The sequence below is a fragment of the Aulonocara sp. 'chitande type north' Nkhata Bay genome, linkage group LG9, assembly GCF_057382095.1.
Source record: "Aulonocara sp. 'chitande type north' Nkhata Bay isolate Kocher_YH1m ecotype deep benthic linkage group LG9, A_spYH_male_GT1.1, whole genome shotgun sequence".
Taxonomy (NCBI): domain Eukaryota; kingdom Metazoa; phylum Chordata; class Actinopteri; order Cichliformes; family Cichlidae; genus Aulonocara; species Aulonocara sp. 'chitande type north' Nkhata Bay.
The window spans coordinates 18551716-18577582 of NC_141352.1; the positions used below are offsets into that span (position 1 = coordinate 18551716).

Genomic DNA, 25867 nt, shown 5'->3' on the forward strand with positions numbered 1-25867 from the left:
CAGAAAAGGCTGCAGTTTGCCACATTACAGGACTGAAAATTAGTGTCAACAGGTCTGATGAAATGATGAATCCAAATCTAAAACTTTTGGTTTAATTGATCATCACTATGTATAGATCAGAAGAGAGAGTCAGGAGTGAGCGGCGGGAGGCTGTCGTTTGATCTAGAAAAATGTTTCAAATGCTGTCATGGACAAGAGAATAAAAAAAGCACACAGTTTTCCAGTTGGCAGCAAATACAAATGTCTCCTTATAAACTTTATTAATCAATCTTGTATTTACAAATACATACATAATCTAATAATTCTGATATTAAACATTGGTATTTACAAAATAGCTCTTGGAAAAACAATTCTGTACAGCACAACCTGATAAGTTAGTAAATTACATTAGTAGGTAACTGTGCAGAAGGTTTCTCAATGACCCAGGATACACTGAACTCAAGTTCTAAACCTAAAACTGATTTTGTTTTACTACCAGTCGGTTTAACCAACATTTTTACAACAAACTTTAAAGTGCCCCTGTTATGCTTTTAACTTTTTTCTTCATCATTCAATCCATTTCATAATTTGACATGTTTGAAAAATCCACACCAAAGAGAATTAGAAAGGTTTTATGCAAAGGTTTGCTTGCAATGCCTATTAACGTCTCCCTGCAAAACAGGAAGAAGTATGATAAGGACAACTCAACCGTGATGTCCACAGCTGTCCATTCTCTCCCACAGAACACATGACTATTATTATTCCACTTAAAACTTGACACCCATGTAAAAAACTGGAATAATTTTTCCCATCCTTGAGGAAGGACAGAACGAGCAGTGACCTCAACTCAAAGATGGGCGATAACTCTAAAATGTCTCTTATCAGCAAAATACTCCAAATGCTTTACTGTAAGTCTCCAAGAAGTGCAAAATCACCATTTCAACAAGTGCTTCGTCACCACTTTCTGAACTCATTGAACATTAAAAGCTGCTCTGCACTAACAGCAAACACGCGTGGAAAAAACTCTCCAAGTTAAAAAAAAACAAAAAACGAGGCTTTGCCGTGATTTCGATCAAATTCAAACGTAGGATGATGTTAAAGTTAGAAGCGATGGCATGTTTTTATAATGTGGCTACGGCTTTCTGTTTGCAGATGTCAGCTTTTGAAGGGCTACGCCAGTTACATGTGAATTTGGTGGAGCTAACCATCCAGACCAGAATGGGCTCGTGGGAGTGTAGCCTCAAAAAGACAGCAGTGCACAAAGAGGCACACCTTTGCTTGTAGACCTACAAAATAAAATTAGGAGCCTATAAGCATAAGAGGGACACTTTAAAGACACACATTTCCATGTTCCTGTAAAATTATAAGATTGTTCAGATATTACAAATGATAACATTGGCAAACGCCAAAGGGAACATATCTGAGACCAAAACTGTTTTGAACATGTAAACAACAAAAATCACCATTTCAACAAGTGCTTCATCACCACTTTCTGAACTCGTTGAACAATAAAAGCAACAACATTTAAAATTTTTGCTCTAAAGCTCCAGTTCACCATCACATTCACGCTGCAGCAGGAGGTCTCCTCACACGGCCGAGCTGCCGTCGTGGCCCAGAATGTGGCTGATGTTGTGAGCAGGACGATTCGGCTGCTTGCCTGAGTCGGCAGATGCGGTGTTAGAGAGAGACAGCAAGGGAGACATTGGCATCGCTGAGCCATCAGTGGGCATGCCGGTAGCGATTTCGGGAAACAGAGAGGTCAAGTTGAAGTTGGAGATGTGAGGGGTGATTCCAGACGAGTTGGCGATGGGCATCGGGGGCATTTCTGGAAGCAGCGGGAAGCTGGCCTGACCAAAACCCACAGGGCGTGGCGGGGACAGGATTGAGCCAAAGCGGTTGTTGAGTGGAGGAGCGCTCCCTTTGTCGGCACTCGGGCTCGTAAACATTTGGTTGGGAAAGTATTGGAGGGTGACATCACTGGAAAGGCTGGGGTGAGCAGCTGGAGAATAGGAAGGGTAGAAGGAGGTTAAAGTGTTCTGAGGCTCAACAGGGAGGAGGGACGGCGTACGGGAGGCGTTCGGCTGGCTCACTGGCGGGATGAACGTAGAGTTTGCATTGATGGGAGGTGGAGGATTCATCCCTCCCTCAGGAATAAAAGGGAAACCAAAGTTTTGTGTTAGGTGCTGATCAGGAACCAGGTTGTTGTCGCTAGGAACCTGAGCACTGTCTGACATGAAGCGCACAATGGCGCTACGCCGTGCCTCTCCTCCAGACTGCGGTCGGCTCAGCAGCACCCCACCTCCAGGGGGCAGAGGCAGATGGCCCTCAGGCTCAAACGGGTTGCTCGGTCTGAGCGTACCGGATCGAGGCCGGTCGCCAGGTCTCAGTTTGGTGGGCTGAGGATCTCTGGCAATGTGGCGAGAGTGTTGGCTAACAGCAGTGGGTGGACGGGAGGGGGCGGAGGAGCGGCCTGGCTCAGAGCTGCTGTGTGGGGGTGGAGGGTGAGGGAGTCCTGATCGCACACCTGGGCCTGGGTGCATGTTACTGCTGACCTGAGAAATGTGGCCCTTGTTTCCCTCTGTAAGTCGCATAGGCGGAGCCTTCTGGGTTTGGGGAACACTGGGACTGGAGGTCTTGGCCTGTATGTCTCCTGACGAGTTTCCAGGCACACAGCTGTACTCCATGCTGACCGGAGGACAGCACTGCACTGCTCGTTGGTGGTTGCTCTGCTCAGGAAGGTGGGGGGACAGGAGGCTTTGCATGAAACTCTGATGACATCCATCCTGTTCTCGAGGCAGTGCTGGTCCAACCTGGACCCCTTGTGATCCAGGATGAGCTCCACTGTAGCCCCCACGATTTCGGCCATCTGTTGCAGGGCCCATCCTGAAACCTGGCTGTTGCTGCCCCTGAGGCCCCCTCTGGGAGGGAGGCACTGGTTTAGATGTCATGTCACTCCCACGAGATACCTGAGCCTCAAAACCACTGAGCTGATGTGCTCCTCCTGCACCCCCCATTGCCTTAAAGGGCGGACACTCTGAGACCCGCTGAACATCAGCGGACCCCGGATGGTCAGATGGCAGACGGCTCTGTGGGTTATGTGCAATGTTGGCCTTCCCTCTTGACGTGTCCAGATAACCACGGAGGTCTGGCTGCTCCTGAGCGCCACTGTGACCAGGCTGAAGGTGGAGACCGATGCGCTGCTGCTCGCCACTAGTGGAGCTTTTACCGATGAGCGCCTCAGCAGAGTAGCTGGACACACGGTGACGTTCCTGCCGAGATGGAGTGCAGGCCAAGTCAGACGACCGTGACACAGGATTGGCGGGAGGAGAAATGAGCTGCTGCTGCTCCAGACTCCTAGAACTCATCATCCTCTGCATAGCATTATGGTCTTGACCAGACTGAGGGAGAAAAAGTGGAAATATTATCAGTGACACCCTCAAAATGAATCTTAACTATCATAAATCAATAAGAGCAATAAAAACAGATCAGAGTGGAGTCCAGTGGTGCCCCTTAGTAGTATTTTATGCAGCTTGTGAGGGCAACAAACATAAAATGCACTACTGAACATTTTCAACACCCACAACTCATGTCACGCTACAATATATCAGCCCAGAAAATGAACAAGGGAGATATTTATTCAATTTCAACATCTGTTCTTCCCATCATAGCAGACCAAACCTTTCTAACATTAACAAATAAGGCTGCTGTCCAGAAATTCAGAAAACTCAATCAACTTAAAGAAATCTATCAAGAAATGAATTAATCACATAAAAGACTATCCTCTGAACTGACGCAAGTTGTGACTTTGTAATGTGATGTAATGTAGTGTGCCTTTTTCTTGCATGGCTCTCAATCATATGTTAAGTCCCAAAAGTGGCACTCTGTCATCAAAACTTTGAGAACCCCTGGTGTACAGTGTCATCCAACCACAAAGCATGTGTTAACATTTTTATCCTGACAGCTCTCAGATGTTCATGAATAGATAGTAGAAATTAAAACAAAACACAATGATTGAACTACATTTCAATTACAAACAATCTTAAATTTACACTCCTCTGTCTACACTGTGGCTGTAAGGGCAGAGCTGCTATTTCACTGCAAAGTCCCCCACACACTATAAAGTGTCAATACTGTGATTGTTTTCTTTTCATGATTTTTTTTTCTTTCTGTAAATGAGAGTTTCTCTGTGGTAGACTGTTGCAGCAGCCAGATGTTTGTATAAAGGACACTTAGGTAGTTAGGCAGAGTTACACTAACTTAAACTGTTTCAGATCTCTTGCACAGGAAAAAAAAAAGTCTCATGGGGTAATACTTAGTAAATGGTACATGGAGAACAAAAACATTCCAGTGGACTGGTTTTAAAATATGCTTTATGCTAAAAATGCAACTGTCACTTTTTATATCACATGACACCAACCTTGAGGTGGTCCTGCTGGGCCAGGTGATTACTGTGATGGCCCCTGGAACTGGCTGCCTGTGCTTCACAACTCTTTTCCTGGTGCCTAAAGTGCTGCTGCTGGATCTGCTGCTGCAGATGCTGCTGGTGTCTGGAGTGAGAGCTCTGCTGCTGCTGCTGCAACTGCTGCTGCTGTTGGTGTTGTTGATGCTGTCCCTGTGGAGGCTGTTGGTGTGTCTGTTGTTGGTGCTGCTGGGGATGAGACTGGTGCTGTGTTGGCTGTTGATGCTGCTGTGATTGTTGGTGTGACTGCTGTGGATGTTGCTGGGTCTGCTGCTGCGTGTGCTGTTGATGCTGTGCCTGTTGTTGTTGATGTGAAGGATGCTGCTGCTGCTGAACTCCAGACTTTTCCAGGTGATGCTGCTTCTGCTGCAGGCCAGCAGGTGAGCCTGTTTGACTGCCTCTGACGAGTGCCCGCTTCTTCTGGACATGCTGCTCTTGTTGCTGCAGCGCCCTCTGGTGTATTGAGTGGCGCTGTGCTGGGTCTGACTGTGTCAAGTGGTGCTGCAGATGATACAGATGGTGCCTCTGCTGCTCCTGCTGTTGCTGTTTCATGTAAAGGTTCCCTCCCAGATGTTGACCAGGCTGTGTTACAGCATGCTGCTGATGCCCCTGGGGCAGATGAAGTACCCCTGGCTGGTTCTGCTCAGGAGGTCCTTGTGGAGGGCAGTGCCCATCTGCAGGCCTAACTACCGGGCTCATAAAAGAGTTTGCAGAGAAGATAGGGCCTCCACCTTCTGAATTAATCCTTGTCATGACGGTTGAGGAAGACGACGGTAGCTGACCTACCATCATCTGGTTGTGGTCAGCGGCTTTCACATCCATGTGGTTGACAGGGTTACCAGATGGAGGGCAGGGCTTAGGTCGTTTACCAGTGTTTAACATCACCTCATCCTGAGCCTGCCGCTTGGAAATTAGCTTTACTTGTCGCTCGCCAATACCAACTCCTCCCTGAGCCCTCATTAGTGTAGTCTTTAAGGGGATGTACTCATTTGGCTGTGTAGCACCTGAACAGGGTGAGTGAGCATTATTTGAGGCTTGGGATATAAGAGATGAGGTCCCCGCAGGAGAGGGAGTTGAGGCCTGTTGGCCAGGCAGATTTGGGGAGCCAGGGTAGGGCTGGTGACTAGAGCTGGGCCTAATCAGGTTGTTGACACTGAGGCTTGCCACTGTCCCACTCTGGGATGAGTTCTGAGACTGGACCTGGGGAAGAGGCTGAGACTGGGAGTAAGAGATGTTTTGTGGATGTCTGCTTCCACCGGCTGCACTCACAGGCCCTTCCCCAACCTGTCCTCTGACAGACACCTCAACAGCAGGTTTAACTGTTCCTGGGTCAATAGGCTTATTCACTTTAGCCTGCTGCCCAGCTGAGCCTCGTTCTTTACTGGCTGACACTGGTGTGGTTTTTGTGGGCTCCCACGTGGCTGTGGTGGGGTTAGTAGATGCAGTGTTTTCCCCAGAGCACCCTCCACTCCTCCTTCCAGGGCTGTCCTGCTCCAGCATGGCTAACGCCAGCATCTCTGCTTGCTCATTTGTGAATGTAAATGTTCCAAAGGACCCAGATGATGCACCGATAGTGTGGCCTTGGGGAAGCATGGACGCCACAGAAAACCCTCTACCACCCCCAGCTCCAGAAGACATGGGAGAATCAGTCTGCCTGCTAGAGGTCAAAGAGTGCTCCAGAGTTTGATCATCTAAGTTAGTGTACACCTGTTGAGACAACGAAAAGTCCTTTCTAGGAGGAATGTCAGGAGCCACTACTAAGCTCTCTTTGGCTGCTGGTGTGGACTGCATCTCCTCCTGAGCCTCACTGTTTGGTCTAGGGGCCTGAGGCGGTTTGCCCTCAGTAGGATGGCAGGAGGACAGATTGGGTGTGCTCACATCAGTCTGCTGTGTTGTAACTCTGGGAGCAGTGTTCCTTTTACTAATATCTGAACTTGTTGTAGGGGTTGTTGCAGAGCTGTGCATAGCAGAAAATGCAGGTGCAGATGATGACAGAGTTGTGGACACAGAAGATGGAGTGGCTTGAGACTCCTGTTTATTACAAGGCAGAGAATCTTGTGAAGCAGATCCCTGGGAACCACAAGGTGATGTTTGTTGGGTAGTCTTATTAAAAGGTAACGGTGCAGTTGCTGTGGTACTGCTGGTGCAGACTGGAGTCAAACATACAGTAGAAACAGAGGAAGAAGTGTACAGAGTTTCAGAGGCAGCTGCTGAGGTCACCACAGGTCGGTTTTGTCCAGAAGCAGCAGTGCTGGCAGTGCACTTAGTTTGTGTTATGCTAGTTTCTGTACTGGTGATAGGATGTTTAGCCTCAGCAGTTGAGAGCTTGGTTACAGCTGAGTCGCTGCCAGAAAGTGGAGATACTTTACTCTTGTCAACCAAGTCTGAACTAACCGATGGCTCGATCGATGTGGCAGTGACTGTTGTAACTGCAGTTGTGATGCTGCTAGTGTTAGAATGACTGAATGTCGAATCACTCTGAGACGCACTGACAGAGGTTTTATCCCGTGGATGGGATTGACTAAACACAGCTGGCCCGCTGGATGAACTGCTTACAATCATTTTCTGTGTGTTCTGTTGTGTAGTGACACTACCTATAGCTTTATCTATAGCTGTGACAGCTGTGGTACATGTGGAGTTAATGTCTGTGACTTTAACAGATGCAGACTGTAAAATTTGAGATCCTGTAACCTGAACTGTCTGGCTCTCTCCTGTAGCAGCTATTGGCTTGGCACAAAGAGCTACAGCAGGTTGTGGGGGACTGGTTTCCTTTTTCTTTGCAGCTTTAGTCCTTTTTGCTGCTGCTCTCTTCATATTCAAGGCTGTGCGAAGCCTCTTTGCTGAAGGCTTAGAGGTACTAACCACCAGCCCTGATGTGACTGGGACCTGTAGCTGTCGGGCAGGTAGTGCAAGTGTGGCTCCAGAGATGGATGCTGGAGCAGGAGACTGCTGCTGCAACACTGATAATGGAGCAGGTGGAGGCTGACCATTGTTCTGACTAGAAATGTTAAGAGGAAGACCCTGAGAGATGCTCTGATTGAGACTGCTGAGGGCCCCTAAGCTGTTGAGAGCCACATTAGTAGTCGGTTCCTCACTGGTAGTGGGCTGGACTAGCTGCAATGTACTCTGGCCACCCTGGGAACTGGCCTTATCAGAAGTCTTCACAGGCTGCAAGGCAAACACCTGTCCATTCACAGTGATAGTCTGCGGGGTTGTAGGAACTGGTGGAGAAGATGATGTCTGGGTGGCCTGCGGAGGATGGCTCGCTTGAGGCTGAACAGGGCGAGGAAGAATGTGCACCAGCTGCTTTCCCCCTACACTTTGCAAGGATGGTGCAGACACCGAGGTGCTGGTCATGGGTATCTGAGTGGAAACAGTAGGGATAGCAGCAGGCACCATGCCAACTTGGGGATTCTGAGCAGAAGTTGCAGCCTGATTGGGTGCCTGGATGATTACAAAATGCTGACATGGTGTTTGACTTGTTATTTCCTCCCTCACAACTGGCTGGGTAGGGCAAGCACTGGCCTGCTGCAGGATTACAACACTTGGATTGTTTGTGTTCTGTGGTACTGTAACACCTGAAGCAGTTGCTCCACCTGGGTTGACTTGCAACACCTGCATGGTCTGAAGGAGAGGAAGCACGGTGGCCTGTGGCTGGGGTACCAGGGCTGGCTGAGGGAGGGGTTGAGGTTGTGGGATTATGGCTGGTTGAAGAAGAGTAGGCTGGGGCTGAGACACGACTGCAGGGTGGGCCACCACAGGTGGCTGCTGCACTATGGCTGATTGAGGAAGAACAGCACACTGAGGTTGGCATGCTAGGATAGGCTGAGGCTGTGTCTGGTTTAGGACTGCTGGCCGTATCTGGGGTGCTCTTTGAAACGGCTGCGCTTGAATGTGACCTGTAAGAGGTGCCTGCTGTACAGGCACCTGTGGTTGCATCTGTATTTGAATTGGGTGAACAGATGGTTTGCTGCCCATTGGACATACAGTCACCTGCTGGATAGGCTGGGTGGTGTTGCTGACTTCTGGAGTGGAAAGACTTTGGCAGACTGGCTGCACTGTGTTCCCTGCCATCTGCAGTGTTGTCCAGGTAGTCTGTGTGCTGCCTGCTGCCCCAGCCCTGAGAAGGGCTTGGCTGGTTGGGATAGCAGTGTAACTTGCAGTCCTTATGGTAGCGTCCTGCGTTACCCATGAGCAACCCTCTGAAGCTTTTGTAGGGTGGGTGGATGCAGGCAGAGCAGAGCCTTCAGTGGGGAGCTGTGAGGCTGAAGTAGCTGCTAAGGTGAGGGGCTGAGCTTGCTGAGGCATTGACGTGGATGCTGCAGGAATCTGGAGGGTGATGTAAGACACAGAAGGTGGCAGAGTGGGTGCCACAGTTGGTGCTTCAACCACACACTGCTCTATCATTCTCAGGCTGGGTGTAGACTGAGTGGGTGCTGCTGCTGACCCAGGGAGAAGTGCAGGGGTAGAAGAAGAGTTGTTAACATGCAGCAGGGCTCCATTAACCCTTAATCTGGCACTGGCCTCAGATGATGGCTGAATAATTAATGTTTCAGATGACTGTTTTCCTGGGCTAGTCTCCTTTCCTGCAGGGAATTTCCCATTGCCATTAGAACAAACAATTATCCCCTTTGGGAGCTGGTGAGTAGGGGGAACTTTTGCCACTTTAGCACAGCGTTGTTTGCCCTTCCAGTGGATAGTGGGATCTTCCAGAGGGTTAATGTCATTGGCTTTGAGGAGCTCAATATAGTGAGCACTCTCTCGCCTCAATTCCTCCAGCTGACGCCGCAGCCGACGGATTTCCTCTGCTGCAATGAGGTGTAGAGTTCATGACTTTAACCACACATAATCCATATTCACACTTAACTTGTAGGATACTCCAACTAAATTAGGAAGCTGGTGTGTACAATATTACAATTTACCTTGGACTTTATCTCCTCCTTCCAGAAGCATTGTATCATTTTGTTTCTTCAGTTCAGTGATGTAACGAAAGGCCTGGTCCAGTATCATGTTCTTACTCTAAAAATAAAATCACATTTTTTTCTATTAAAATATTTTGCTCTAATTTCACTATATTTAGGCAAACAGAAACACCAGATTGTCTCTTACCTGTTTAAGTGCTTGGGAACATGGCAAAAGATTACCAATGCGGTTAATCCCGGCATTAATCTTTTCTTTTCTGTGTCTTTCAACTAAAACAACAAAAAGACACAAAGTCATCAGAATTCATGTACATTTAAAGTAAACCCTACACAATAAATCTATGGTCATCTATGGTTTTTTACCTGCATTGTGAGATTCTTTGTTTTTCTTCTTTCTGCAAACAATAAAATAACGTTAAAAAAAATTGAACAGTTCACATTTTAAACGACCACTTACGGAAATTATTTGACTGAACCGGAACAAACAGACTATATCTCAAAGATGTTTACTTGGGTTTACGGCCAGGTGTCTGAGTTTCAGTCATCTCTGGCATCCTGTCCTCACAGTTGCCTGTATGATAAGGTACCAGTCAACACATCAACAGCTGGACCTAAAATCCATTCCGTGCTCGTCCTGCTGCAAGCAAAACATAAAGCATCCGAACAGAGTATTGATTATAAATAAGAGCACTGTCAACACACCGCTGTGTATCAGCTGAGAAAAATAGTACAGATACACTAGTGATGAGCTCATACTGTTTCATACAATAGCAGATATAAAAGTATTAAATCTGTCAAGCTACACTCAGCCTCTACTACTACCAGATGCTAACAAGCTAGTGTAATTACCCTATCTTTACTCATTTAGATAAAAACACTTACCGACACGTTACAAAATAATTAGAGTGTTACACGAAGTGATTAAACAGATCTTTCTCCTGGGCTTGTGTATCAATATCGGCAGCGAGCGATGTTCATATATTTAAACCTGCAAAGAAACCTAAGAAATTACCTGTTCAGCTAGCTTTCTGATAGCTAGCAGGCTAACAGCTATCTTAGCTTATCGACACCGACATGATTATTAAGCAGAACAACGCCAGTCGCTTCTCGGCCGTGCTCACACAAATGCTGCTTACAGAGAGTAGTTTTCACGAACCTTTAGCCTCGACATTTTGGAGACCGCTGTTCCTGTAAGAACTTTAAAAATTGGAGGCTAACTATTAGCTAGCAAAGCTTTCAACTCATCTCCCAAAACAATCTGAATAACCTAACTTAGTGCTGAAAGGGGCGGGCCGCACGCAGTCCTGAAAGCCAATAGCATTCCAGAGGTAGGAGGTTATATCCAATCACAACACCTATAAGCATCCAAGGAAGAGTTTAAGGCAGAGGGAGACATAAATCATACACACACACACACACACACACACACACAAAACCCAATTTCTATACTAAATATTCATAATGTCAAAACATAACACAACTTTTACTGCAAATAGTAATTTATTCATTTAGACGTTAAAAAGTCTTACAATATAGAGCTCCAGAAAAGATAAAATTCTCCAAAGAAATGAAAACATGCGTATACTACAGTGGAGAGGACACAACTCTCCTTGCATGCAGAGGTGTCAGAGCTTCCTCTGGGTAATACACTGTTAAGAGATCATAGCAAAACTCCAAAACTTTCAGCTGAAAGTGTGTGTAATCACTGAAGCTCACTGTGGCAGGAAGTTTGAGAAGACCAATGTCATAAGATGGCTACATAAGGTGCCAAAGGTGTTTAAGGTATGTCTCAAAACACTTGTATATATTTAGAAACAAGCATCCACAAACACCTCCACCATACTACTGAAAATAATGCCCAAATCCAAATCGATCTGATGTTATTCATAACACATTCAATACATTTGTTTGGTTCTCTCGTTCCTTTATATTTTCACTCTTTGTGATAAACCCAGGAGAACCTCTGAACCATTTGCCATTTCAGTGTGGAAAATAAAAATAACAGACTAGTTGAAGGGGGATTTAAATAACAGCCTGGAAATATTTAAAAATTAAAAGTACTGAACGCATATTCCCACTGCCACAAAACCGTCAAGCTTTTCCCCTTTCTCCTGTACTGAGGGGACGCATTTCTGCCCCCCCGGACACAACAAACCGGTCAGACTCATTTCTCATGAGTCCAAAGATTCAGGTGGTGCAGGAATAGAGCTTTGTCTGTTCCACATATCTCAAGTATCACTCTAAGCTGACCACCTGGGACTGCATTTGTGTCGGGGGATGGTCTTTCAAGCACTTTTTCCCTTTACTTTTCCAAACCAACTGATTTCCTTTGATCAACAGCATAGATATGTCCCCTCCAGCTTTAATAACCGCATTTAAAAAACAAAACAAAAAAAAAACAACAATGTGATTTGAAAACACCAACTCTTTCCCCCTCCACCATGTCAACTGTCAGAAGTTGGTAACTTTGTCAACAGGAGCACTATAGGATGCTTAGCTTTTTGTCATTGTCAATTAACAGTATGAAGAGAATTTGACAAAAAAAAAAAAAAAAAAAAAACAACAACAGGGGACCCTCTTGTGAAATAAATGCAGCAACTTTTATGCTTGAAATTTGTTTTCTCTTTTTAGCGTCCTTTGAAGAAAGTGTTGAATCCTGGGGCATTTGTCACAGTTCTGTTTCTGTGGAGGTGGCCACATTAGTGCCTTTTCCGAACGCTGTGCCCCTACTCTGACTTCTGAAGCTCTCCACTGGGCAGTGCACAAGGACTGCGCAGGCTCTTTTGCAACACATGGGCATCTGCAGGCTCTATCCTCTTGTAGTAATTCTTCTTTGTCTCAATAATCTCAAAGCCAAACTTCTGGTAAAAGTCAATGGCCGACTCATTGCTGATCTGCACATGACTGTAGAGTGGGAAAATACAAATGCATTAACAGGCAGCTCATCTGGAAAATCAGTCAAAAATAATTATTGTATGCAGATAAGTTTTCATGCAAATTCTGCAAACACTCACAGGTAAATATTATCAAAAGTTCCATCCTTCTCGCAGATGTTTAGCACATGATTAAGCATCTTTGTACCTGGCGTAAAGGTAAAAACAAAATCACCAATTGCACAACAGCCTCTTCTTGAGGTCCTCATAACTTTTAAGAAACAGTATCAAACAGTCTAGTCTATCATACATCTCATAGAGGATGACAATTGCTCCTTTTATTAATTTTGTTCTTTTGTAAGGTGAACTTGGCTTTTTGAAAGGTGCCCTCAAATAAAATGTATTATTATTGTAACTTCCGTTATCAAACTAATGACAGTAGAGCTTCTATTCACCTGAATCACACATAAGGATCATTAATGATAGTGGGGAAGAAAAAAAAAGTTTCTTCTTCAGGAATCAATAACAGAAACAATCTACTACTACTTACCAATTCCAAGTCTACGGTAGGGTGCTAGACAGCCAAGTGTCATGATGTACAGTCTCTTCTGGTTCTGAGAGTGGTCCACTCTGCAGCACACAGCACCCACTGCAATGTCATTGAAGTACGCTGCAAAAAACCAAAACAAAACATGATGCTGAAAGATCAAATACCTCTAAAAGCCACATTTCTACATTTCATTTCCCATGACTGAAAATCAAGCTGTTAAAGTGCATGCAAACTGAATTCCACCAGTCGCTTTCCTCTTTAACGCATCAATGTCATCACATACAGTCATAATCAGGTGTCACCCTAACTGAAGTTGTCTAGGTGTAAGTATTGTGATGTCTTACCTAGCTTTGCAAGCTCTCCAACTTCCAGCACATCTTTGTAAAACTTGTCGTTGTAGCTGACGGGGAAGATGACCTGGTTGAGGCGTTTCAGCTGCTTAATGTTGTGGGGCGTAACGTCCCCCAGCTCGATCCGGCTACTGGAACAAGAGCAAAACGGTCAAATGGCTGACAACAGGTAAACCATTTCATTTAACATTATATGAACCAAAATACAATAAAGACTAATAAACTGACATCTTACAAGCCTTCTATCCTTTATATTTGTTTATAAGCACAGTTCTTTCAGTCTATACACTCAATATTTGAGTAAACACTTTTACTATCAAAGCTCAAAGATGAATTTCACTTTTACTATCAAAGCTCAAAGATGAATTACACAGATAGTTGTCTACTTTGAGTACTGATTAAATCATCTCTCATGAACTGCGTGATTTCGTCCCAAAAGCTATAACACTGCTGAACTGAACCTGTTATCAACTCTTGTATAGCTTAAATCAACATGTCCCCTCTAATCACACACATACATTTACATAATCTACTACTAACAGTAATTCTTTGGACGAATGCCGCTTAGAAATAAATTTTAACAACACCTGCAGCTTGTGCTTTTTATAACTCTTTACTTAAAAATGAAACTTTTCTACCATCAAAATTGATTAATATTCTCCTTTAAATATCTATAGGATGACCAGGGGACATGGCTGGATTTGTGTAACTAGTAAATGACCCACACGTAGCAGTCCACTCGCCTCAGTGAGAGGTTCACTGTGGTATTTATAGGACGACTACACATCCAAGAACTGGTGGAGGTCACGTGTGTTGTCCTTAAGCATGTACAATGAGATCGGTGAAACCCTAAGTATACAATTAATACACTTCAGCCTTTATTGCCCTCGTGGAATAAGAGAATTTATTCAGAAATGTCCAGAAGCATCATTGATAGTGTGTTACTTTGGCAGATCAAGTTACACTGAGTCAGCTGGCACAAACGCTAAAGTTGCTGTCATGTGTGACATTAAAATGGTAACTTTTTTGCCCAACGTGAGATAGCTGCGTCTAAGACTTTCGACAAAACTGGTATGACTCTGTGCAGGTAGCTGAGGTTCGCGGCAAATACCAAAAATAATCAGAGCTATGATTAGCTTAGCTAAACTGGCTTTACTGACTCAGCTCTCCACTAGCAGCGAGCTAGTTAGCTTAGCTTGTTCGCGACCTACACAAACCGACAAGCGGCTAAAGTTAACGACAACAACTAAGACAGCACCACTTCAGTGACGGTGCTGTCCTTTATATAGTGGCCATGAACCTAAATAAAAGTCGTTTCGCAAGCTAGCTAGCCTCGCCGTCACCTCCCCGCCTCCTCCTGTAGGAAAAAAACAGACATGAAAAACTTTACTTGTGCTAAGCTACGTATTCGTGACCCAAAAGTTCACACTCACCCTTTCATTTTAAAGAGATGATATCCCTTATTTTCGAAGAGTATGAACTCTGAAGTTGTTTCGGGTAAAAGGTGAGAAACTGGAAAGAGTTGGGGTCGGGGATGCCTCCCGTTTTACCCTCCACATGTAGCTAGTTACGATGGTTGCAGTTAGCTTAGCCGCCACACTCCTTCCACGACTGTGTGGAGACGGACTGTCAACCCTGACCTCCGCATGCGCACACGCGCCTCTAATGTTAGATATGAGACTTTTTGACCTGGATATGGACTCTCAGGCTCTTTTCCAGCCAAATTAAGACATTTAAATAACGGTTTATGTGTTGAAAACATCCTGGTTCTCAGTCATAATTATATAGGGCTCGTATTCGTCTCGCATTATTTAAGGGGACCTTACTTCTGGTGTGACATTGAGGCGTGTGAAATGCATTTGTCTGACCTCCGAAAGCAAGCATTATATTTTTTGGGGGAAAAGCGCCTACGTCTTCGCCCCAGAACTGGATTACTACTACTCAATGAAATCTATCGTTTTAGTTTTCTAAATATATTACTGAAATTATTTTTTATATTTATCTACTCATAAAAAAGGAAATCCGAAATTAGTTTATATATGTAATACAGTGTTGGTCATATGGATGCTGAGATTTTCTGTTACACAACGAAAGCGAAAGAAAAACCCATGAGCCCTGTAGTTCTGTAAATTTGTAGTTTGGAGAAACTACCCCAATAAATACACCCCCCAATAAAAAAATAAAAAAACAAAAAAACAAACAAACTGGGGGTATGTATACATATTTAAATAAATGTATTTTATCAAAATTACATTTTTATCGTTTACTCCTAAACCACCTGAAAGATAAACCGGGAGTTGTGAAAGCACCTCCATTTTGGCTCAACCGTTGCTGAAAAGATATCAAACAACATGAGAGATAAGGTGCCGTGGCTCATTATGATCTATGTAATGTAGATAGGTTGTTTATCGTTGCATACCAACAGAACTTACATCACTGTGGGTTTACGCTCGCTCACATAAGGTGTACTTAAAAGTTTACGTAGTCTCCCATAAAACCAATTTACCACAAAGGTGAAAACATAATTTAAGACAAGGGTTTACAACAACAATATGAGAAGCTATGAGCTCGGAGTCGTGCTTTATGCTAAGTAGGTTAAATGACCACAAATATCCACCAGTTAGAGATCTTTCCGGTAGTCCAGGGGAGGATCCAAAATGGCGCCAGTTGCCGCTAGCCCGCAGTAAAAGCAAGCGGTGAGTGAATGAAGTCAGCTGATCTCGCTGTCACGCTCTGCAGCAGCCAGCGTTCCTCTCTCGAACCAAGACAGTAAACGGACACTTCACAGCCACACGGTAAATATCCCGTTTTTCATTTTAACGTCGTTTTAATATTACGAAGTATATTTGGATGCGTGTGTACAGTGAAACCGTTTAGCAATCCCTATGCAGCAGAATAGTAGAGACAGCATTTTTTTCCACCCAGGCCGACAAACCAGTCTTGCTATCGTTTTCACAACACCTAATCACACACACAGCTAGCTAACCTTGTTGTTAACGTAAGGACAAAATATGGCCGAGTGGAAATTACAAACATTATTTTTTCCGGCTTTATTATTCGGATTTCAGACTCTTCCTGTTGTGGCTAAACAACTGGCTAGTTTATAGTTTCGAATATTGTGCACTCGATCAGCAGCGTTACCTGCGTCCATGGGACTTTCATTTAACATCTGCATGTCAGGATGCTTTGCAGAATCACCTCACTTACATGTAATATTACTGAGCCTGTTTTTACCCAGACAACATCTCATACAGGTCAGAAGGGACACTCGGGTTAAACTCACTACAGACTCCTCAATTGCTGTCTGATAAGCTGTTTTATCGGTGTAACATTTGGTCCCAACAGGAGGCTTGCCGTCAATTGTTGCCCACATTAGTATATTAATGCTGTGGTAAATTGTCTTTAACCTCCTAGGACCTGGCGTCCACATATGTGGACATCACATTTTGGGCTATTTAGACCAAAATACGAAATTTTGCTCTACGAGGGCCTGATATCCACTTACAAGGACATTATACAGCTACTGTTTTATCAAAATTCTAAACGAATATCCTCATATGTGGCTCTTATTTTTCTTAAAAACAAAAATAAGGTTAAAAAAAATCTGGTAATTCTTTGTTTTTACATTCGCGATGAATGTAAAAACAAAGAATTACCAGATTTTTGGACATGTATATTTGGGCATATTGGGGCGCGATGCCCCAATATGCCCAAATATCAAAGAGAAATTAAATATGCATGCCGTGTAAGAGTTCGGGTCTTAGGAGGTTAATATATGAAGTATTGCAGTCAGGTGGGAGAAAATCTCCAGAGTTTCCACATAGACAGTTATGATTTTGACTTCCCAGTTTTTCACCATGCTGGTGTTCCACTTCCTTAAAGAGACTCATCGTCTGAGGGCAGCCAGTCATGTGCCAGGATCATATGACTTAGTGTCATGTAGAATACTTTTTCCATAGCTGTTGTATCTGGAAGTTATGAAAAAGTGCTACTCTGTGGGTTTATTACATACAGAAGTTAATTATTCCAATAAATATTATTGTGCTGCTTTAAAAGAAGACATATTTGATGTTTTATGTGTAATTCTTTTGTTATTTATTGTGATGTTATTAATCAAATGGGCAGAGGCTTGCCTCTGGTACACTAACAGGTTTTCCAGGTGAGCTCCCTGGATAATACCAGTATTATCCAGTTAAAACCAGTAAATTTAGTCTGGTGTTTTTGAGCAGTGAAGCCTTCCTATGTATATCTCTCTTGCAGTTCTTGCTTTAATCAATAGGTGGAGCTGCTTTATTCCAGCACAGATGGCCAAGCAGCCTAGCGTGAGCAGGAAGATCCGTGCATCAGTAGGAAGGGCAATAAAGGACATAGATGTAGAAAGATGGAAAGAAAGGGGGGGAGCAGAAAAAGAAATCCACAATATAGGCATATTTTCTTGATGTAACTGCAAGTAATGAATATATTTAGCAGATAAAGCTGATCTTGAATGTGTGCAGAGCATCTGCAGGCAGCGCTTTGTGAGGATGGGTCTGTGTCACGACTCATGGCAGCTTGTGTTACAGCTGCATGTGGCTGAGTTGTGAGGTATAAATATAGCAGAAAAAGGAACAGCCTGATGTGGGAAAGATGCACCCTATTCTTCATATGAAAAAAAAAAAAAAAAAAAAAAGAGGATGCAGTGGGATCCCCCACTAATGTTAGCCGGATGTGCCACACTGACTGACTGTAGTAGGCCAGTGGACTGGCTGGTGAGGTGGCCTACTTCTGCCTCTGATGCTGAGACTGCAGCAACACAAGGAGCCCTGAGCAGTGATGCTGTGCATTCTTCAAGGTTTCTATGGTTATTACAGGGGGAGACAATATAGAGTAGTCAGCATAATGCCAGGAAAAAATTTAAATGAACTCATAATGAAAATATAAATTTGTCCAATTCTGGTCAAAAGTCCACATTCATATATCCATTTGCTTACCCACTCAGCCTGTACAAGTTGCCAGTTCATCACAGAGGTATTCAAATTCATTTGAATACACAGAATGTCTATGTGTTATAAGAAAAACGAAACATTTTTTTGAGAGCTGCTGTGAGTTTTTGAATCAGCACATTAAAGGTGGCTTTTGTAATTACCGCCTTTGAACTTTCAGCACCGGTGGTCAGCGTTTCACTAGTAATTATGTTGAAATGTTTTCAGATGTGTGCTGGTGTTCTTTTAACTTTCAGTATTTCTTTTTACCTCTCCTATTTCCTCATAAGGCTTTGGTTTTACCCATCCAGCCACTCTAAACATGAACGTTTCTTTTTACGTGGTTAAATAAGAGTTCGACTGGCCTGCAAAAATACTTCCCAGCTGAATTCCCATTTACTTGCTGCTGGGCGGGCACCATGGGCACCTAAGTTTGTGAATGCAATAACTTGAAAATGAGAAGTTTCAAATTGATACTTATAAAAATAATCAAACGCGGATTATCTTTGTCCTCAGATGGTAACCGGGGTGCTCTCCCTGAGGCTGGTTCTGCTGGAGGTTTCTTCCTGTTAAAAAGGAGTTTTTCCTTCCCACTGTTGCCAAAGTGCTTGCTCATAGGGGGTCATAGGATTGTTGGGGGTTTCTCTTTATTATTGCAGAGTCTTTAGGTTACAGTATAAATTGCCTTGAGGCAACTGTTGTTGTGATTTGGTGCTATATAAGTAAAATTGAATTGAACTCTCGTAGGGGCTTTATGCTGAAAATGAACTAATTTGTCATTTTAAATTTGTCACAAAAAGGGAAGTTGTTGTCAGTAACAGCTGCTTATGTTTCTTTTCTTCCAGTCTGACTAATAAACGTGAAGATGGACATGTCCAAGCTGCCCAAGATCAGGGATGAGGAGAGGGAGAGCCAGTTTGGATACGTTCACGGAGTCTCTGGACCAGGTCGGTCACCACATACTCCTTATGAAACTCCTCTTTCATATTTAACACATTATTACCACTTTCCAGAAAAAACTGAGGAGGTGTAATGATGCAAACACATTTAACCACATCTGTATTTCTCAGTCTTGGTCACAACAATAAGGTTTTGTGAGCACTATTTTATCCTACAAAGGCACAACAACTTTGCTTTTACAACAAACAGCGAAATTCATTTCAGTCAAACAAAAAGCAACCACTCTTATGATTACATCTCATCTGTGCTTCTAGTGGTGACAGCGACGGCCATGGCAGGAGCAGCCATGTATGAGCTGGTCCGTGTCGGCCACAGTGAGCTGGTGGGAGAGATTATCAGGCTGGAGGGAGACATGGCCACCATCCAGGTCTATGAAGAGACATGTATCCTTATTTTATTACGCTGCTGTTATGGGATATTATAAAAGTTGATCCTGAAACAAGAAGAAGATGTCCATATAAACAGTCAGATAGGGTTTGGTTGCAGGATTTCTCCATTTCATGCTACTCGGTCTCTTTCTTCCACCCTGGATTTGTGGTAGATTCACTAAAGTGGGTGCATCATTTGTTATGCTTCTTGCAGCAAGTTTGATAGAGCTGCAGGTGACATTGTTTAGGACAGTATTAATAACATCAGTGTAACTAAGCTACTGCTGTATTTACTATCTAATTGTCAGTATACTTCCATCCCTAACTGGTGGTAAGGATAATGATGCTCAAGCATTTCAAAGGCATCCTGTGTCTTTTACCCAGATTGTTTTGGGGTCATCCCTGACCGTATTTAAGGACGTAGTCAATTAATTTGGAAAAAGCTACTGTACCCTTTACTATAAAAAATAATCTTTTATGTAACTGGATGGATTAAGTCACAGCCGTAAATTCCTAATGAGAGCGTGTGAATCTGGATATAACAGACATTCCATTTCTGTGTAGAAACCAAAACGATTTTGTATTTTTTAAAGCAGTCTTGAGCAAGCCTTGAGTTCTCCGTGTTTTCCGAAGGTCTTTCAAAGGACAAGGACTCTTCAATCTAGTCCTTGTAACTGACTATTTTCAAAGGAATGTATTTTTGTTTGTTGACTCATTCAAGCTTAAAAAAAGGCACGTAACTGGAGGGACAAACCAGGTTTTTTTTTGTTTATACATGACAGACAGCTTAGAAACGTTGTTACTAGAAGCCTGTCACAAAAACACGGCATGGCCTGAAGTGTGTCCTTAAGAAATTGGAGGAAACTGGACAAACGGAGGACAAAAACACCTAAAATCTGTTTACAGCAGATGAACAGTATCTTAAAGTCGTGTCTGTAGCTAAAACAGATTTTTGGCTAAGAGAGTTCAGGCTGTGTTGAAGAAGAAAGGTGGTCATGCCAAATATTGACTTTCGAGGTTGTAGTTTTGCCAAATACTGTTTTCCCTGCATGTTTGAAAATGTTTCAAATCTCTGCGTCCATTTCCCACTTACCAGCTAAAATATAAAGAAATGAGGGGGGGAGTTCAAGACTATTGAACACCTTGCTGCTTATAAAATAATCAAACTGGGGTTATCTTAGTCCTCAGGTGGTAACTAATTCACCCAAACCCTGATGATTTTTCTGAGCTTGAATTCAGCTGGTGTGTCTGTGGGCGATCCTGTGCTCCGCACGGGGAAACCTCTTTCAGTCGAGCTGGGTCCAGGAATCATGGGCTCGATCTTTGATGGTATCCAACGACCTCTGAAGGACATTAATGACCTCACACAAAGCATCTACATTCCCAGAGGTGTAAATATTGGAGCCCTCAACCGAGACCTCAAGTGGGATTTTTCTCCCAGCAAGAGTCTGCGGGTAGGAGTTTGTAGAGACTTCTTCTTGAAAAGTCTGAGATGTCGGGTGAATTAGATTTACTGTACATCTCTTTTCACTCTATTAGGTTGGCAGTCACATCACAGGCGGCGACATCTACGGTATGGTGTACGAGAACTCCCTCATTAAGCACAAGATCATGTTGCCTCCTAAAAACAGAGGCACCGTGACCTACGTGGCTCCGCCTGGAAACTATGATATCACTGTGAGTCTGACATGCCTTCAGCTGCGGTTGTAATTTACGAGCAGCTTGTGAGGCGTTGATTTGTGCTGATGTCGTGTGTGTTTCTGTGTCAGGATGTGGTGATGGAGCTGGAGTTTGAAGGCGTGAAGGAGAAGTTCACCATGGTGCAGGTGTGGCCTGTCAGACAAGTGCGGCCTGTCACAGAGAAGCTGCCCGCCAATCACCCGCTGCTGACCGGACAGAGAGTGCTGGACGCCCTTTTCCCGTGAGTCTCAAATTCTCCCTCAGACCTTTTACCCTTGATGATTTTTTTGTTTCAGAAAGGTTTTCCTAATCTCTTCTCTTCATGGTTTGAAGATGTGTGCAAGGAGGAACCACAGCTATCCCAGGAGCCTTTGGCTGTGGAAAGACTGTCATCTCCCAGTCCCTGTCCAAATACTCCAACAGTGATGTCATCATCTACGTAGGCTGTGGGGAGCGTGGAAATGAGATGTCAGAAGTATTGAGAGACTTCCCTGAAGTAAGTGGCAGTGTACTGGCACCCCTTTTTAAGGAAACTATTGTTCAGAGGTAACTGACAGTGTTGTTTGGGCGACAGCTGACGATGGAGGTGGATGGAAAGACGGAGAGCATCATGAAGAGAACAGCGCTGGTGGCCAACACCTCCAACATGCCCGTAGCTGCCAGAGAAGCCTCCATCTACACAGGTGACTGTTAACAGTACCCTAAAGTACTTTTTATCTCTCACCCTAACTGTGCGATCCTCTTATAATGAAGAACACTCACTCTTAAGGGATTGCTCACTCACTGTCCTCGTGTGATTCTTTTTAATTGGCTCACATGTGCTGTGCCTTCTAACTCAGTTTATTTTGGCAGGAATCACTCTGTCTGAGTACTTCAGAGACATGGGGTACAACGTGAGCATGATGGCCGACTCCACCTCTCGTTGGGCTGAGGCTCTCAGGGAGATTTCTGGACGTCTAGCTGAGATGCCTGCTGGTAAGTTTGAAGTCTCATGTGAGCAGAGCTTTTTAAAATTTTAGGGCGCAATGTTAGGGTCTAATATGGGGAAGAAAATATTCAAGGATCTCCTAATTATTGTAACACAGATTTAGCTGGTTACAGTCAGTCTTTTGAGGGTGGATTTAGTCCAATTTTCACCTAAGCTACGCAACAGCAGGAGGGGCTTGTGAGAAATGTTCAAAAGATTCATCACAATCATATCAGGTTTTCTAAAGATATACATGGGAGTAACAGGAACAGTACGCTTGCTTTATTTTCGTACATGGACCCTATTTTCACTTTTAAAAGCACAGCCATTTAAATAAAAACAACAGAGCAACTGAAACAAGCTGCCCGTTGAACAAAAGGCCTTCTCAAGCTTCTGCAGTGTATTTCTGGTTGATAGAAAAACAGCAACAATTGAAAATGTAAGTTTACTTTTGCAGCACGGTGGTGCAGTGGTTAGCACTGTTGCTTCACAACAAGAAGATTCTGGTTTGAGTCTGGCTAGGGCCCTACTGTATAGAGTTAACATGTTCTCCCATTACCTACATGGGTTCTCTGGGCGTCCTCCAGGAGTATAAAGACATGCATGCTAAATTAATTAGTAGTTATAAATTGCCCGTCGATGTGAGGTAGATGGAATACTTAACGTTTATAGAATAAAGTACCTCATGAATGTATGTATGAGTGCACTATATAAATAGCACTCCATATAGCATATATGCCATTCTCTTATCTTCATTTGACTTTATATAGATAGAACAAATATTGACCCATAAGTATGAATTAAACCATTTTGTGTTGTTTGAGGTAAAACTGCAAAAGCGACTGTATGAAAACAGCTGACAGCTTCGAATTTCATTAGAGTGGAGCTGGTGTGCTTTGGTGCTTCGGTCTTTGGTAAAATAAAAGCAGAGTGGTACTTGGCACAGCATAAAAAGCTATTTCCTGCATCTGCCCACAGACAGTGGTTATCCTGCGTATCTGGGTGCCCGACTCGCCTCCTTTTATGAGCGTGCCGGAAGAGTGAAGTGCCTGGGCAACCCAGAGAGGGAAGGCAGCGTCAGTATTGTAGGCGCGTGAGTACAGCTTTGCATCAGTAGAGGGAGACATTACTCTGCACATCTTTTTTTGAGAAGCAACAGAAAGTTGAATACAGCAATTTAATGAAAATGTTTGTGCTTTTTTCCAGTGTATCGCCCCCTGGTGGTGACTTCTCTGATCCTGTTACCTCAGCCACACTTGGTATTGTTCAGGTAAAGGATCACCTTCTGATCCCACGCTGACTGGATGAGCTTTATAAAATCAGATGTGCTTTATTATTTCCCCCATTTTTTCCCCTCTTAGGTGTTCTGGGGTTTGGATAAGAAGCTGGCTCAGAGGAAGCACTTCCCATCCGTCAACTGGCTCATCAGCTACAGCAAATACACCCGCGCCCTGGATGAATATTACGACAAGCACTTCCCTGAATTTGTACCTTTGCGTACCAAGGCGAAGGAGATTCTGCAGGAGGAAGAGGACCTGGCAGAGATTGTGCAGCTTGTCGGAAAGGTAATTTACCACAGAGACAAAGCCAGAAACAGATCCTAAAAAAAATTTGTTCACTGGTTCCATTTTGGCGTGTTTCAGAAATTCATTGAAGTCTTTTCACATGAATAAATTAAGGTGTCATTATCTCTGACAGGCTTCACTGGCAGAAACAGATAAAATCACACTGGAAGTGGCCAAACTGATCAAAGATGACTTCCTGCAGCAGAACGGTTACACTCCTTATGACAGGTAACATTTATAGCCTACATGACTTGAACCTTAACTGATGTTACTGGCTCAGATTTTGAAAAAAATGATGATTCACTGCTGGGTAATTTCTGTGTGGAGATCATTAGATTAATAACAGCATATTTACTAAACGGGGCCAAAATAGTGTCCAGGTCCAAAAAATACGATGCTTTTTTTCTGCGTTAAATATCATTGCAATCGCGGTATCACAGTATTAGCTGTAAATTGCATTTCATAAACATTAGTAAATCAGTTTGCACAAACAAACGGCGAAACCCAGGTTGTGCTGCTGCAAAGCAGTAAGTCTGGCCCTAGAGCTACTCTTTATAAATCATACGTTCCCCCGTTTCTTGACCTAATCTACAGTTAGCTCCTTTTTTTCCTGACTCTTTGCTGTCAATCTCCTCAGGTTCTGTCCTTTCTACAAGACAGTGGGCATTCTCTCCAACATGATAGCTTTCTATGACATGGCACGGCACGCGGTGGAAACCACAGCTCAGAGCGACAACAAAATCACCTGGGCCATAATCAGGGAGCACATGGGAGAAATCCTCTACAAGATCAGCTCGATGAAATTCAAGGTGTGTTCAGGTGTACATGCAAAAGCCACCGTATGTTTCTTCTGTTCTTCCATCATCTGTTTTTTTGGTTTAGAAGTTTTTTTTTTTTTTTCTTCTGTGTTAGTTTTTAAGCAGCAAGATTTCAAGAAGTCAAAAGTTAACTTAGAACCTGTTTCTACCTGTTGGATTAAATAAGCCAACACAGATCGTTTTCTTTTCGAGCTTTGACACTTTATTCCTGTTTATTTCCGTGTAGGACCCGGTTAAGGATGGTGAAGCCAAGATCAAGGCCGAGTATGCACAGCTGGTGGAGGACATGCAGAACGCCTTCCGTACCTTGGAGGAATAGGCGCCCACCAGTCACAATCTTTCGAGTTTTCATCTCAGACCCCTCCACTGCAGAATCACATTCCACCTCCATGTATCCCTCAAACTATCTGTACTCAATTGTGCTCCTCTGTGAGTCACCGTGTGAGAGTGTGTGCATGTGAAATTTCATGTGGAGGGAAAAGAGAAAGATGTACTGTATTCATTATTACTCGTTGCCTCGTATCGGCACACTCTGGATCCTCTGCATGGTCATCGATCATGTGTGCGTGTATGTGAATTAGATGTGTGTATGAAACAGGGATCCCTTCACCTTGGTAATTCCTTTCTCTGTTTACATGAATCCTATGTGTTGTGTTGCTCTTCCTGAAGAGGATTGTTCAGTTGATGTATTGTAATTCACAGACCATCTGTACAGAAAAGTATTGAATATAAATTTAATGAGATCAGTCTATTTATTGCCAGCATTTTGACGTAAAGGCTTTGTTTCTTTTTGTTTTTATGGTTGTTTCACGCTGTGCAGTGCTGTGTACTTTGCTGTGTGAATGTGTAAGAGTCCAACGCTCTGCTGTCCAGTGCTTTCATCATGTTACTCCCAAAGAATTAAAACATGAGAAAAAAAACAGACATTGTGGTGTCGTCGCCTGTTTGACTTCATTGTTTCTGATGATACTGCTGGAGCTGTCAAACTGGTTTCCCCACATGTCACACATACTGTGTAGTCTCCTGACCTCAGGATCGATTTGCCTAACATTTTAACTACCTTAATTACTACTGGTTAAAAGCAACAGCTGAATCTTAGTGCTTGTAATCTAATATAAAATAGTCTTAATCTCATGTGAATTTAGCAGTTAAATATCAAGTTAAACACAACATAAAAATAATTTAAATAAGTAGCATAAGTTGTACCTCAAAGTCAAAAAAGTATAAAGCGTAAAAGTGAGTTCATTGTCAAGTTCAAGGTAGCAGTTTGTAATGATTTCAGCTTTGAGACATGGTGTGTTATCCTGCTGGAAGCAGCAGTAAGAAGATGGGTACACTGGTCATAATGGGATGGACACGGTCAGCAATGATACTCAGGTAGGCTGTTGTCTTAAATCATGCTCAATTGACACTAA

At 43.6% G+C, this 25867-nt stretch overlaps 3 protein-coding genes across 6 annotated transcripts; 1 reads left to right on the top strand and 2 right to left on the bottom strand.

Annotated features, from left to right (window-relative positions):
- Positions 1–232: 232 nt before the first annotated feature.
- Positions 233–10673, bottom strand: usf3 (upstream transcription factor family member 3). Of its 3 annotated transcripts, none has more exons than XM_086306274.1 (7): positions 10517–10673; positions 9871–9994; positions 9724–9755; positions 9548–9630; positions 9361–9457; positions 4397–9246; positions 233–3377 (listed from the first exon to the last, which is right to left on the bottom strand). In XM_086306274.1, the coding sequence occupies exons 2-7, from the start codon at positions 9912–9914 to the stop codon at positions 1566–1568; spliced, it is 6918 nt and encodes a 2305-aa protein (XP_086162400.1). In that variant the 5' UTR covers positions 9915–9994; positions 10517–10673; the 3' UTR covers positions 233–1565. The 3 variants fall into 3 exon arrangements, with proteins under 3 accessions (XP_086162400.1, XP_086162399.1, XP_086162401.1); XM_086306273.1 differs by having other exon boundaries at positions 9871–9997; XM_086306275.1 differs by lacking the exon at positions 10517–10673 and adding an exon at positions 10373–10460 and having other exon boundaries at positions 9871–9997.
- Positions 10674–10841: 168 nt separating this feature from the next.
- Positions 10842–14784, bottom strand: naa50 (N-alpha-acetyltransferase 50, NatE catalytic subunit). 2 transcript variants are annotated; one of them, XM_086306279.1, is made up of 5 exons: positions 14567–14784; positions 13128–13261; positions 12784–12903; positions 12375–12441; positions 10842–12264 (listed from the first exon to the last, which is right to left on the bottom strand). In XM_086306279.1, the coding sequence occupies exons 1-5, from the start codon at positions 14572–14574 to the stop codon at positions 12087–12089; spliced, it is 507 nt and encodes a 168-aa protein (XP_086162405.1). In that variant the 5' UTR covers positions 14575–14784; the 3' UTR covers positions 10842–12086. The 2 variants fall into 2 exon arrangements, with proteins under 2 accessions (XP_086162405.1, XP_086162403.1); XM_086306277.1 differs by having other exon boundaries at positions 13128–13264; positions 14567–14783.
- A 979-nt stretch (positions 14785–15763) lies between these two features.
- On the top strand, positions 15764–25376 carry atp6v1ab (ATPase H+ transporting V1 subunit Ab). Its single transcript, XM_086306276.1, has 15 exons — positions 15764–15928; positions 18940–19041; positions 19309–19437; positions 20662–20876; positions 20962–21099; positions 21192–21343; positions 21436–21598; positions 21677–21785; positions 21955–22077; positions 23048–23162; positions 23276–23339; positions 23431–23634; positions 23768–23862; positions 24272–24443; positions 24679–25376. The coding sequence occupies exons 2-15, from the start codon at positions 18960–18962 to the stop codon at positions 24769–24771; spliced, it is 1854 nt and encodes a 617-aa protein (XP_086162402.1). The 5' UTR covers positions 15764–15928; positions 18940–18959; the 3' UTR covers positions 24772–25376.
- Positions 25377–25867: the final 491 nt, after the last annotated feature.